General features: G+C 36.5%; 1 protein-coding gene across 1 annotated transcript in view; it reads right to left on the minus strand.

Annotated features, from left to right (window-relative positions):
- The window catches only part of cntnap3 (contactin associated protein family member 3), a 125,470-nt gene that overhangs the window by 93,415 nt on the left and 18,987 nt on the right, over nt 1-13,068 (minus strand). The window contains exon 2 of the mRNA XM_084400122.1: nt 4,536-4,646. Coding sequence (XP_084256248.1) covers nt 4,536-4,646 — 111 coding nt within the window. The remainder of the gene's footprint in view (nt 1-4,535; nt 4,647-13,068) is intronic.

The following is a 13,068-nucleotide window of genomic DNA, read 5'->3' on the forward strand; positions in this document are numbered from 1 at the left end:
ACTAGACATCCAGAATTGTATATTCAATGAAATCATTCCATTTATATACTGTATGTTCTGTGAGACCTGAAATGATCTCATCATCTGCAGTGAATGCAATCATAAATGTGTTTCTTATTTACAATTTTTTATTCTCTAAAAATGTTAAAAGAATTGTGTCGGAAAATCGATACGAGGAATCAGTCCCAGAATTGCTAAATTCCCATCGATGCGACTCCCATCTCTGGTCCCCAGACATCCCATCAGCCATCACTCCACGCCAGCCTGTCGACTTCATAGTCTAGACACTAGATGTTTGTCTTCTTCTGTAAGTACTTCAGGCTAAATTAAATGCCAAGATATTAGTGGCTCCATCAGAAGCAAGTGAGATTTCAGAAAATCAATACAAATCTTAAACCAGCACCGTATAGGACTCGGACTAAAGGTCAAACTGGGTGGCACGTAAAAGTTGTGGAAGCATGTGGAAAATAACAAACAGTTTGAGATTCCTCCGGGCTGATGCCTGGATCAGGTCAACAGGCACTTACAGTGAAGACGAAAGTGTTTGCAATCTCAAACCACACGTACAGAAGGGCCCATTTATTTTTAAAGAAAGGTGCAAGCCAAACATCTCACAAATGTTTGCAAGGGATTTTTCATCCCAGAATAAACATTCTATCATCATTTACTCACCCTCATGTCATGTCGTTCCAAACCTAGTGGACCGCCTTTCTTGTGTGGAACACAAAATGTGATATGTTGAGAAATATCTCAGTGTTTTTTATACATAAAATTAAAGTCAGTTAGGTCTAATATTGTGAAAAGCGCTTTACAAACGAAATTAAAGTTTGTTAGATTTAAAACGACAGAAAACAATAATAAACAGTAGAGGTCATGCCAAGGTCATGGGTTTGATTCCAAATACATAAATGTAAAAGGAAACTGAAGACAGAAAAGTAGAGAAATTCTTATTACAAACATCTTAGCTTCATTTTCTCAGCTCAATTTGAGAGGGGAGTTGGGGGCTTTTTTTAAATGCAATTTCTCCCATCCTAAAATAAGATAATATATCATCCAGCCTTAAAATGAATCAGGGAAAACAACCCAAAACTGATTAAAAAAATAGAAATAAGTTGATTAAGAATCAAAGACATTAAAGCAGAAGCCCATCTCTCTCACAGCCCACGGATCCCGCATCTTCAGCTGGTTTGAGTTTGATGCAGGTGAGCGGACGAGGTGACGCTTTTCTCTACGGCCTCAGAAACATCAGACCGGATCCTGCAGGCTTTGAAGGGTGCTGCTCTCAGAGCCTCCTACACTGGTGTGTTTGTTTGTGTGAGTGTGTGTGTATGTGTGTATAAAATCAAAGCGTGCACCTTTGAAGGCTATTTTCCATGAGGAACAACAATTACTCTTCCTCCTACTCCAGTCATTAATGTTCTGAGCTTCTGAGGAAAGCATTTGCACTTAACGCAGCGCTGCAGAAACATGTTACAGGCTAAAATGATTCTTTAAGTCTATATTACCTCTTGAAATGGCAAGCGGGCTGTTCTTTGAATTCTTCTGTAATGTGGTCACTTGTCGGTCGCATTCACACACACACACACCGAATGCCACAATTCAAGCGCAACTAATGCGATAAACCACTGAATCTTACTGAACCTGATGAGGTCCCATAAATGACGCCAGATGCTCATAGACCCACGAGGATTTGCATGCTTAAATGGACAGTTTTTGGCCAGAATAACCTTCAAGTTACATTTGATTTTGAAAGTTGAGTTTATCAACAAATACACACATTCTTGTACATCTATCTTTATGAGGACATTCATTGACACAATGCAATCTCTAGCCGCTTACCCTAACCTTACCCATCACAACTAAGTGCCTGACCCGAACCCTGACCCTAAACCGACCCTTAACCTAATTATAACCTCATCCCTAAAACCAAGTCTTGACCCTCAAACAGGCCTTTAAAGGCTCTCAGAAAGTGAGGACCGGCCAAAATGTCCTCACTTTACTCTCTTTGTCCTCACTCCAATGCTCTAAAACTCAAACTGGTCCTCACACACACACACACACACACACACCTGTTAATCTGTGATTTTCTTAGATAAAACACAGCATACACTTGTGTGATGAGCATTTCTGTCGAAAAGTAGTTATTTTATAAATGTAACTCAAAAGCAAAGCAGAATATAAAGTTCTGCCTTCGTGAAAAATAAATATACTAAAATGTATTTGAAACACATTTATTGTATGCCAAGTACACTACAAATACATTTACGTATTTATGTACCTAATATACCCGGCAATTCGGTATACTAAATTGGTATACTTAAAATCTGCTAAATTAGAACAGCTAATTTTGTGCTTAATGTGCTTTAGTTATCCGGAAATAGTGCTGAGGTCCAACTAAAGACATACTTCAGTATATTTGATTGTGCTTAAGTGGAATTACTGCAAATATACTTTAGGTACGCTTTAAATATCTTGCATTTAAAGACTGATATTATACAGAGATCATACGATCTTTATTAATAATGATATTCAAAAACATTTTAGGCTTAATATTAAGAAATGTGCATTGTGCAATAAGAAAGTACTCCAAATAAAGTTGAATTATGATATTCATTATATTATATCAGTAAGTCTCAAGCGATATGTCAGTAAATATGTTCAAGGATTTGTAGTATACTTAGTTTGAAATAAATGTATTTTAAATACATTTTTGTACAGGTTTTTTTTTTAGGGTGATCATGTATATCTAGTTCACTAAGTGCCTCTTTCAACGCCACTTACATGATAAACCAAATAATTCGTTTTTCCTCAGAAGTGATCATTAGATCAGCCTGGCGTTGTAAACATGACTGGATATCCAGATCATATAAATTAGAATATAAAGTGCCAATGAGATGCACTGCAAGTGTAGTGAAGATAAATGCAAAAAAAATTAAAAACTTAATTGAATTTTTTTTATCCCACAGATTTAAATTGAAGCTGATAAACAAGTCACATCTTGAGACCAGGACCTGTGTAACAGAAACTAGCAATCTTAATTCTATCGCCTCTTTCCTACGCCCCATGAAGCTTTGAGTGAATTATGGGAGTAACTTCTGGAAAACTAAACAATCAGTGAAAGGCAATAATGAACGCAATAACACTTTTTCAAAAAAAACTTTGTACAATGAAGTGACATTAATCAACTCACCCTTCAACCATCAAACATTAAAAGAAAACTAAACCGTGTAAAAGCATCACCAAAGTACTTCAATAAACCACGAATGGCCCTAAAAGCTTTAAATATCACTGGAGTAATATTTGTCTATATTATGTAACATACGTTGTTCATTAACTTTAGCATTAAGTGGTAATATTTCAAAGTGCTTTCCGTCATTTTGACAGATAACACATTGTATTTAGTAAATATTCGCACTGTTCATAGGGATTAGAAGTGAAAAGGGGAGACGATTACATTTTAAAGCATCCGTGTGAAAACAAACCTGGAAGGTGAGGTTTTCGGGAGAGAAAAAAAGAGATTCTCAGTGCAATCCAGTGAATTATTCATGGGATATATTGTAAATGAAATCGGGAGAGCAGACCACAAATCCGCAGTATAATATATGTTTGTCTTTCAGATTGTTACAGTCGAATACAAAGAAAATAATCAGGAGGAAAAGAATGCAAAAAAAAAGAAAGCTCTTGCCACAGATATTCTTATGATGCCACGTCACATTAAAATAGCAAGCGTTATGTTATTCTTCTGATGTCTGAAAATAAAACATGAAGGAAAATTGATAACTGATTATCTGTAGCTCAACCTTATCATTTCAAATGATTCATTTGAGTCTTTTTGAGTGGAAGTTCCCCAAAACCGGAAGTACAGTAGGGTCATCAGGAAAAAGGAGCACTGTAAAAAATTTGCTGTAGTTATGCAGCTGTTTGCCAGTAACTTACTGTAGATTTAAATTTATGTTATTTACTGGCAACAGTTTGTTCAAAGTTAAATGAACATTAAACATTAACAAGTCTTTGTCTTTACAGAATAAAATTATAAAATAACAATCTAATGCAAATCAACATTTGCGATCAACATCTTCATCAACCTTTTTCAGTTTTTTTTTTCCTTCAGATTTTGGTTCCCAGAATGCTTTGCATGAGGCTGTTATTTTAGTTTTATTCTGTAAAGATAAAGACTTGTTAATGTTTAATGTTCATTTAATTTTGAACAAATTGTTGCCAGTAAATAACATCAATTTAAATCTACAGTAAGTTACTGGCAAGTAGCTGCCAGTAATACTGTAATTTCTACAGATTTTTCTAACAGTGAGGAAAAGGTGGATACTTTAGCAACCACATCGCAGCTAGTTAAAAAAGTTAAAAAAAACAATCAAAACTCCCAAACAGCCACATAGCAACACCATCAACAACTGCCTCGCACTACGGTGGCGAGTTTCACAAAACCGAGTTTAATCATCACACATCACACAAAGGTGCAAACGCAGAAGCAGAAGTGTCTCTTTAGCGGTGAATAACGAGTAAAGGTGTTGAATTACCATCTCTGCGGTTGAGTTTGGCGAAGCCTGGCCCATGACTGCTCGACAGCTCCGATGAACTCGTGAAGACCGACTGAGGCAGACCGGACACCAGCGGAGAATCACAGCTCTCTACAGACACACATCAACAGACAGAGTTCACATATACTACTGGATCAGGACATTTATACTTTTCTTCAGCAAGTAGGCCATGCATTAAACTGACAGTAAAGACATTTATATTGTTACAAAATAATCGGTTTCAAATAAATGCTTGTTTTCAAAACAACAACTTTCTATTCATCTAAGAATCACTAAAAAAAAAAAAAAAAAATGTATCATGGTTTCCAAAAAAATATGAAGCAGCACAACTGTTTTCAACAATGATAATAATCATAAATGTTTTCTTGAGCATCAAATCATCATATTAGAATGATTTCTGAAGGATCATGTGACACTGAAGACTGGAGTAATGATGCTGAAAATTCAGCTTTGATCACAGGAATAAATTACAGATTATAATATAGTCACATAAAAAACAGTTACTTTAAATTGTAATATTTTTACTGCATTTTTGATCAAATAAATGCCTTGGCCAGCAGAAGAGACTTCTTTTAAAAACGTATAAACATCTTTTTTGTCATAACACTGTGTTGAAGAACAAAATGATGAAGGCAAAGATCATGTTTAATAAATCCACACAAAGAGATCACCTTGAATCACAGACAAGACCCGATAGCAAACGACTAGACAGAGGACTTAAATATACAAGCAAATGAGGATAATTAACAACACACACCTGAACTAAATGACAACTAATCAACAGTGGAAGAGGCGCAAACTGAAGTCCAAAGCAAGTGAGAGTGTGACACTTTTACAAAATTAATGTCTTCTTTGATGTACAGTAAAAGCACTTTGTAAACATCATTACATCAACACTGCATACAGTACAGTACAATTTCAGAACATTAGTTTTTCATATTCAGCTGCATTGAGTTTCAATTTTACTAATAAAAAATACATTATACAATAATTGTAGTTATCCAAGCGATACAAAAAAAAAAAAAAAAAAAATTGGGAAAAGAAGATGAAAAATGGGAAAAAAATAAATAAATAAAATGACTTAATGCTTTATGTAATACTTGATGCTTAAAACCATTTGTTTAAAAGTAAACATGAAGCAACCCATTTACTTCCATAATGTGTCATATAGGCTACGTCTGGGTAAAACATTATATTATACAAGAAAAATGAAATAAAGGCAGTACTTCTGGAATGGGTTGGATGGTGAGATCAGTCTCAATATGACAGACATGTAAAACGGGACTGAAAAGGAAAGTTGTTTCAGAGATTTTGTCTATTTTAAAATAACATGCAATAACATATACCAGTCAAAACAAGACCCGGCACATGCATTAAATAAGTAAATAGAGTCAATTTTGATTTCATGTTGACTTTAGCGACAGGCGAGACCGTTTGTAAATATCAGGACGCTCGCATTCGCTGACATTTCCCAGAAACACTGCAAATTTACCTCCTCACATTAGCGCTCTGAAATTGGGGCACTTGAAGATGTTTTTCCAAGGCCATCCAGCTTTACGGTTATTATTCAAGTTCATGAGAAATTTAAGACTGTTTAAAATGCTCTTACCTACAGAAAAAAGTCCTTTACACAAAGCTGACCCATTTTCCCCCCATATGAAACACTCGGTCAGGCAACCTAATTTATATAAAGCTAAGCTTCTTTTTTTTTTCAAAGCACATTATTTATATATATGTGAGAGTCTGAGCCTGTTAAAGCCATATTTCTTTACTTATTTAAAGAGAAAGTGTGTGTGTATGTGTGGATATTTTGTACATTATTCTTATATAACAAACCGCACGTAACCGTAGTCTTGTTTGCATTCCCACTGGAATACAATAACACTCCCTATTACTTTTATGGTAATAGTTATTCCCAGAGTGCGTACTGAATAATATACATCGGAACATAATTGTTCTTCTCCTGGTTTGTATAATCAGCTTCTGAAGCTCTATATAGTGTGTTTGTCTAGTGAGTCTCAGTCACACACTGTTTGCGTCAAGGCCGGACGGTTTCTCAAACAGTGAAAGCTCTGGGCTCAGTAGTGATTTTGTCTTTTTTTTCCCGTTCTTCTTGCACACAAACGGTTATTCTTTTCTTCTTTTGGGTGTATTCAGTGAGGAAAACAGAACAGGAGGCAGTTCCAGCCGCCGATCAATAGATTCTGCGGTCGCTGATTGCGGAGAAGATTGTGTGGCAGGATCATGTGACTCTGAAGACTGGAGTAATGATGCTGAAAATTCAGCTTTGATCACAGGAATGAATTGCATTTTACAATATATTCACATGGAAAACCGTTATTGTAATAATATTTCACAATATGGCTGTTTTTACTGTATTTTTGATCAAATAAATGCAGCCTTGGTGAGCAGAAGAGCCTTCTTACAGTAACACTGTATACTTGGTGAATGTATGTGTGAATGTCTTCTTTGACATGAAAGCACTTTTTAAACATCGTTATATTTTCTTTTTAACCTCAACATTTCATAAAGTACAGTACAATTTTACTTTTTAGCACATTAGTTTGTCATATTCCTGCTACAATCGACAATGGTTCGATTTTAGTTACATAAAATACATTGTGCATTGTTATCCAAGTACGCTTGATGCAAAAACTGGAGAAAAGAAGATTAAAAAAGAGGGGAAATAAAATAATGAATAAATGGAATGAATGAATTGTAAATAAAAATTAAAAAAACAGTTTTAAAAGGTAATTTAAGTAATAGGTTTTATTTCGCCATTATGAATAAAATTGCTGCCCTCAAATGTTAATCTGAAATAAAATACAATATACTACAATATTACATTTTAGGGGTGTAACGGTACACGTATTCGTATTGAACCGTTCGGTACGAGGCTTTCGGTTCGGTTTTCGGTACGCATTTTCAAACCGAACGGTTCATTGGACCATTTTTCCTGCCGGCCAAAATTTTGTTATTTCAAATGTAGGCGGGTCGCGCGTGGCAAGCGCGCTCATAAAGAAAGAGACGTCGGCGCGACCACAACATTGTCCAACATCAAATGGGCAGAACGAAACTGAGCTACTCGTTATTGTGTGGTTGACGGACCGTTTATCAGTTTGGACCAGTGCAGCGCGAGCCGATCGTGATCATGCGACACTGTTACTACACAGCGCTAAGAGATCCAGTAAAGAAAGCATTTGAATTCGCCACTTAAGTAATAACATCGCTGCAAGATCTAGTGAGAATCATTCACATTTCTCCGTTATTAACGGATCAAACAACGTTGACGTGGAAACCAGGAAGAAACATTGTGCCATGAATGAACTATCCAGTGTCCACAGATCAGCAACATTCACCATGGATTTACTGTAGTAACACTAACTGCAACCATGGAAGTTTGGCAGGAATAGTAGGCTATAATGCTTTACGTCGGTTTTATTTTGACATATGAATACAATTGCTGCCCTCAAATGTTAATCTGAACTAAAATTTACCTTTGTTTATAACTACTACAATATTAGGCTACATTTCATTTTTTCCAAGGAGCTGTTTTGTTTTATATTATCCTAAGAAGAGTCTATTATAGCTCCATCATTGCTCAAAGTAAAAAAATAATAATATCATACTTTACTATGTTAGTTTTAATAAAATAATTTTTTTTTTTTTAAATCTCTGGCATTTCTTTCTTTTTACTGTATCGAAAACGTACCGAACCGTGACACAAGTGTATCGTATTGAACCAAACCGTGAATTTTGTGAACCGTTACACCCCTATTACATTTCATTTTTTATAAGGAGCTGTTTTTGTTTTATATGCTCCTAAGAAGAGTCAAGTATAGCTCCATCATTGCTCAAAGTAAAAAATGATCATACTTTATGATGTTAGTTTTAATAAAAAAAAATTAAATCAAGGAAATTTCTCTGGCATTACTTTCTTTTTGCTGTATCGAAAACGTACCGAACCGTGACACCAGTGTATCGTACACTGTTTTGTGAACCGTTACACCCCTACTGTCTTTGGTCGGTGTTGCGTTTATATTTCATTCGAACCGCACCAGAGTTCGTTTGGAAGCGGATTGAGACCCATCTTTTCCTGAGTCTCGCTCCGCTAGTTTGGTGACCACCAGGGTTCAGATGGCAGCGTTCACACTTTTGTTTTGCACTAACAGAGCAATCGCACCAGAGTTCATTTTAATCCAACCAAACCTGCCAAGTGTGAACACACCCTAAACAGAGAACAAGATTTTGCAGCTTCTCAAATGTTTATACTGAGGGAAAAGACTCATTCATCTCACATGAGTTTCCCAAAATATCTGCAATCAAAAGTCAGAAATCTCAAAGTAAACTCAATCATCTCTCATCAAACGATCTGAGCTGCTCTCCATCTACATACTCACTGCATGTCCATTTTCTCGTTTCAGTTTAATCTCTCTGTAAGGACCTTTAGGAGGAACATCTGACACGCCAACTATGAAACAAACAAACCTGCACTATGAAAGAGCAACAACTGAGCAATGAAACTGAATTGAAACGGATGTTCTCAAATGAATCGACTTGTTCCCGAGAACCTCTTGAAGTTTATTATGGAGAAGGAAATGAACGCAGGATGCCAGCGAGACGCTTTTTGATTGATAGGAACCCGTAACATCCTGACAGATATGAAGGCCACGCTAATCTCCGCTCTGGGTTTACAATTTGCTTCCCAGTTCCAGAAACACCTCGAAGTCTAAATGACGCCAGGAGAGCAGCGCTAATGATGATAATTCATCATACACGCGGCCCGCGATGTGATAAAACCTCCTCATAACGTTTAATATCACTTTAACATATTCAGACTTATCTGAGGACGCAGTGACAACCGAACGCTCCCCTCGTTTCTCTCGCAACAGCTGCTGAGGGACTATTACACCATCTCACACAGTCGAAGAAGAGTTGAACTCGAGAGATGAAAACAAGGAAACGATCAATTCATGAACAGTGAAGTTAAAATGAAATCAAGACAAACTCACCAGTGCAAGTTAGACATTCTTTTCAGACAATTTCTTACCGGTAAAACTCTTTTTTTTCTCATTGAATATCCGGTTGTATTCATACCTGCATATGATTATGCAATTAAAATGGGTTAAACATGCTGACATGTTTATGTTGTAATTAAAAATGTGAGCAAGGGGTTGTGAATGTGCATTTATAAAACAGATTGTGCATGTGTGAGCGCATCTGTTTTCGCACCGGCCTCTGTTTTCCCTGTGCATGCGAGCCAATTCATTCATTGTTCTACACAACGATTAGCAAGGTGTCTCTATACAGCTCATGTGCATTGATTGGACAGGCTGGAGATGGCTTCAGCCAATAGCACGTGTTCAGAAAGGTTTCTGTGTCCAATAATTGGCAAAACAGAGCGAGTGATGAGCTCTTCAGAGACTTCCCTCAATGATGGCATCTCCATCTTTTCATATTGATTCTGACAAGCCACTTGATGCAATCAGCAGCACTCTAAATGCAAATAAAACCAGATTAATACATTCTCAGCATTCATGTCATGCGCAACATGGGATGCTTTGTGCACGGTATTGAAGGAGGCCACTTGTTGGCAGTTTTTTTACAACACATCCATAAACAATATTAATAATAATAATAATAAAAATAATAACAGTGCATAAAATATGTATTGATTTTTTTTTTTAAATGAAGTAAAAATGATCAAATTATGTGAATAAATACAGAATAATGAAAATAAAAAAACAACAAATACATGTAAACAAATAATTTAAATAAAAACAATAATAATGAATACAATAAATAGAATATCAAATATGATAAAATAAATAAATAAAACAAAATAAATATTAACATTTAAAACAAAAAAATATAAATGTAAGCAAATAAAATAATAAAATCAAAAATAGATAAATAGATAAATATAATAATAATTACAATTATAATATAAAAATGATAAAATAATACATAAAATAAATAGAATATAAATATATATAGAATAATGAAAATAAAAACAACAAATAAAATAAATATTACTACTAATAATAATAATACATAAAAGTATTACTATTTAAAACAAAAACAAAATTTAAAACTAAACAGACGAATAAATGTAAAAATCAATAAAACAATAAAACAAAAACAACAGTTGAATAATACTATGTAACAAAAACAACAACAATACTAATACATAAAATAAATATTAATATTTAGAAACAAAAAAAAGGAAATCATATGTTGGCACAATTCATATGTCTAAACAACTAATTTCAAGCATTTAAAGCTGCATTATGCAGCTTTGCCAATTTCTTCGCTGTTTTCTCGCTTTTTGCTTGCGGGTTTCTCTATAGAGCTCCCCCTACAGCTTCGGAATAGATATTTGACAACACTGTCGTCAAAACTCGTTGGCTCGTCCCATCTTCTCCCGCTGGTCATGTGCATTTGTTTTCAAAGAACCCGGCGAACGCACGGAGCCATGTCCACTGAGGTATGTATAATACACAGAAGGCTAGCATATAAATGTTTAGATAGTATATGTGTGCAGTGCCGTAAAGCAGTTTGTTACATCGCGAGACCTGATATCACGCAAAGTTGCAAGGGTGGTTTTTCGTCTCACAGGCGCTCGAGGGGTGCGAGAAGACCACCATTCAACCCGAAAACAGTCATATAACCATTCCAATGACTCCGAAGCTGTTCGGTTAAGATACAAAAGTTACTTAGTTCACCTTTAAGGGGAATGCTTCGGATCAAACGTTTTTTGCAAGTTCATGAAAGACAAATTCAGTGAAGTGTGTCCCAGTTTACAGCACACCATGGTACCGAGCGTTTACCATACTTATATACTAGATGTTTATATCATGCACCAAGGTACTTCACAAATACCATGGTATTACCACCACAGTACCATGTCCAAAAAGTAATAGCACATGCTGTTTTCTTGAGATACAGGGCATTATGGAGATCTCATATAAAAGCCCCGAGGTGTTGGACAGTAAGAGGAGCAGATCCAGCGTTAACTGTATGTCACTGTCTGTGAAGACGAAGGATCCGTCTAAACCCCCGCGCGTCTGAAGCTGCCAGAGCTCTGCGACTCAGTGACTAATGCTGCTATCTGATGAGTGGCTACATCCAATCTGCCCCCCATTATTTATTCAAACTTACAAAGAAAGTACTGAGCAAACTCCCGGAGCCACATACTGTCAGCACGTCAGCCCCGGCACATCTCGCTTTGATCCGAGCCTTTATCTCGGGTAAACACACCTGACAGCCGGGCCACAACGCAGGGAATTATTCTGTTTAACAATGCAAAACAATTAAGGAAAAATGTCATGATGACAGACTATCTTCTAAGCACAATGCACGCCCAGACATCAGAAACACATCAGCAGCCATCAGATTAACTCAAAGCTACATTATCTAACAAGGTGGGCACACGCGTCAAGCAAGCCATGCATAATATATAAATAGCGAGACAAGCGCAGCCTTGCTTGGAACAAAACATGCATAACGAAATGCATATGAGACGACACATTCCTCTTTTTATTCTTCTATCCATATGAATGCATTGTTTTCCTGTGACATATTTCCCTGCATCCTAACAGCTTTGACATCATTACGGGGAGAAACTTAAGATTCACCGAGACATTTTCCATCTGTTCTTTCGCTTAATTCCCTGTGCGATGCAGCACGTATGAATTATGCAACGAATAAATATCAATAGACGCTGCCAGTAGAAGTTAACGAAGAGAATTGGTTTGTAACTCAATACATCTAGGTGTGCATTCATCTTGCACAGATATCAGCGGAAGTTTAATCTGTTTTATCGTCCAGCAGGTGGAAAATTTCCTGTTCTATTGCATACGAACCCCATTCGTTTCTGACTTGAAAAGAAATGGCCTGAAACTCCTTTTTTTTTTCTGCAGCATTCATAATTCAGCACTAGTTGAGATTATCATAAGCTCTGGAGTCAGGCCTGATCTGTGGGTGGTAGTTTGTGTTCTGGGCTTATACGGACGCCTGAGACGGCATGACTTCTGAAAGCGTTCTTGATCAAACGTGTGGCATTAAGTCATATTCCTCTGGATCTCCCGCTCACTGATGTCATGCTATTTTTAAACCCGCATGGCTGCAGAGAGCATCACTGGCGTTAAAGTCCTTACAGTCCTTCAGTGGGTCTGTGCAGCACTTCAGATTCAGAAAAGATTACAAACCCTTTTCTTTGTGCTGTGTAGGGGACACCGGGGCTAGTTGTCACAAAAGTCCAATCACACAAATGCCTGTTTTCTCACTACACTGAACAGGAATGCAGGTTAAAACTGCACATTTTAGAGTGGCCTTTTATTGTGGCCAGCCTAAGGCACACCTGTGCAATAATCATGCTGTCTAATCAGCATCTTGATATGCCACACCTGTGAGGTGGATGGATCATCTCGGCAAAGGAGAAGTGCTCACTAACACAGGTTTAGACAGATTTGTGAACAATATTTGAGAGAAATAGGCCTTTTGTGTACAA

This window comes from Rutilus rutilus (genome assembly GCF_951802725.1).
Source record: "Rutilus rutilus genome assembly, chromosome: 25".
NCBI lineage: Eukaryota > Metazoa > Chordata > Actinopteri > Cypriniformes > Leuciscidae > Rutilus > Rutilus rutilus.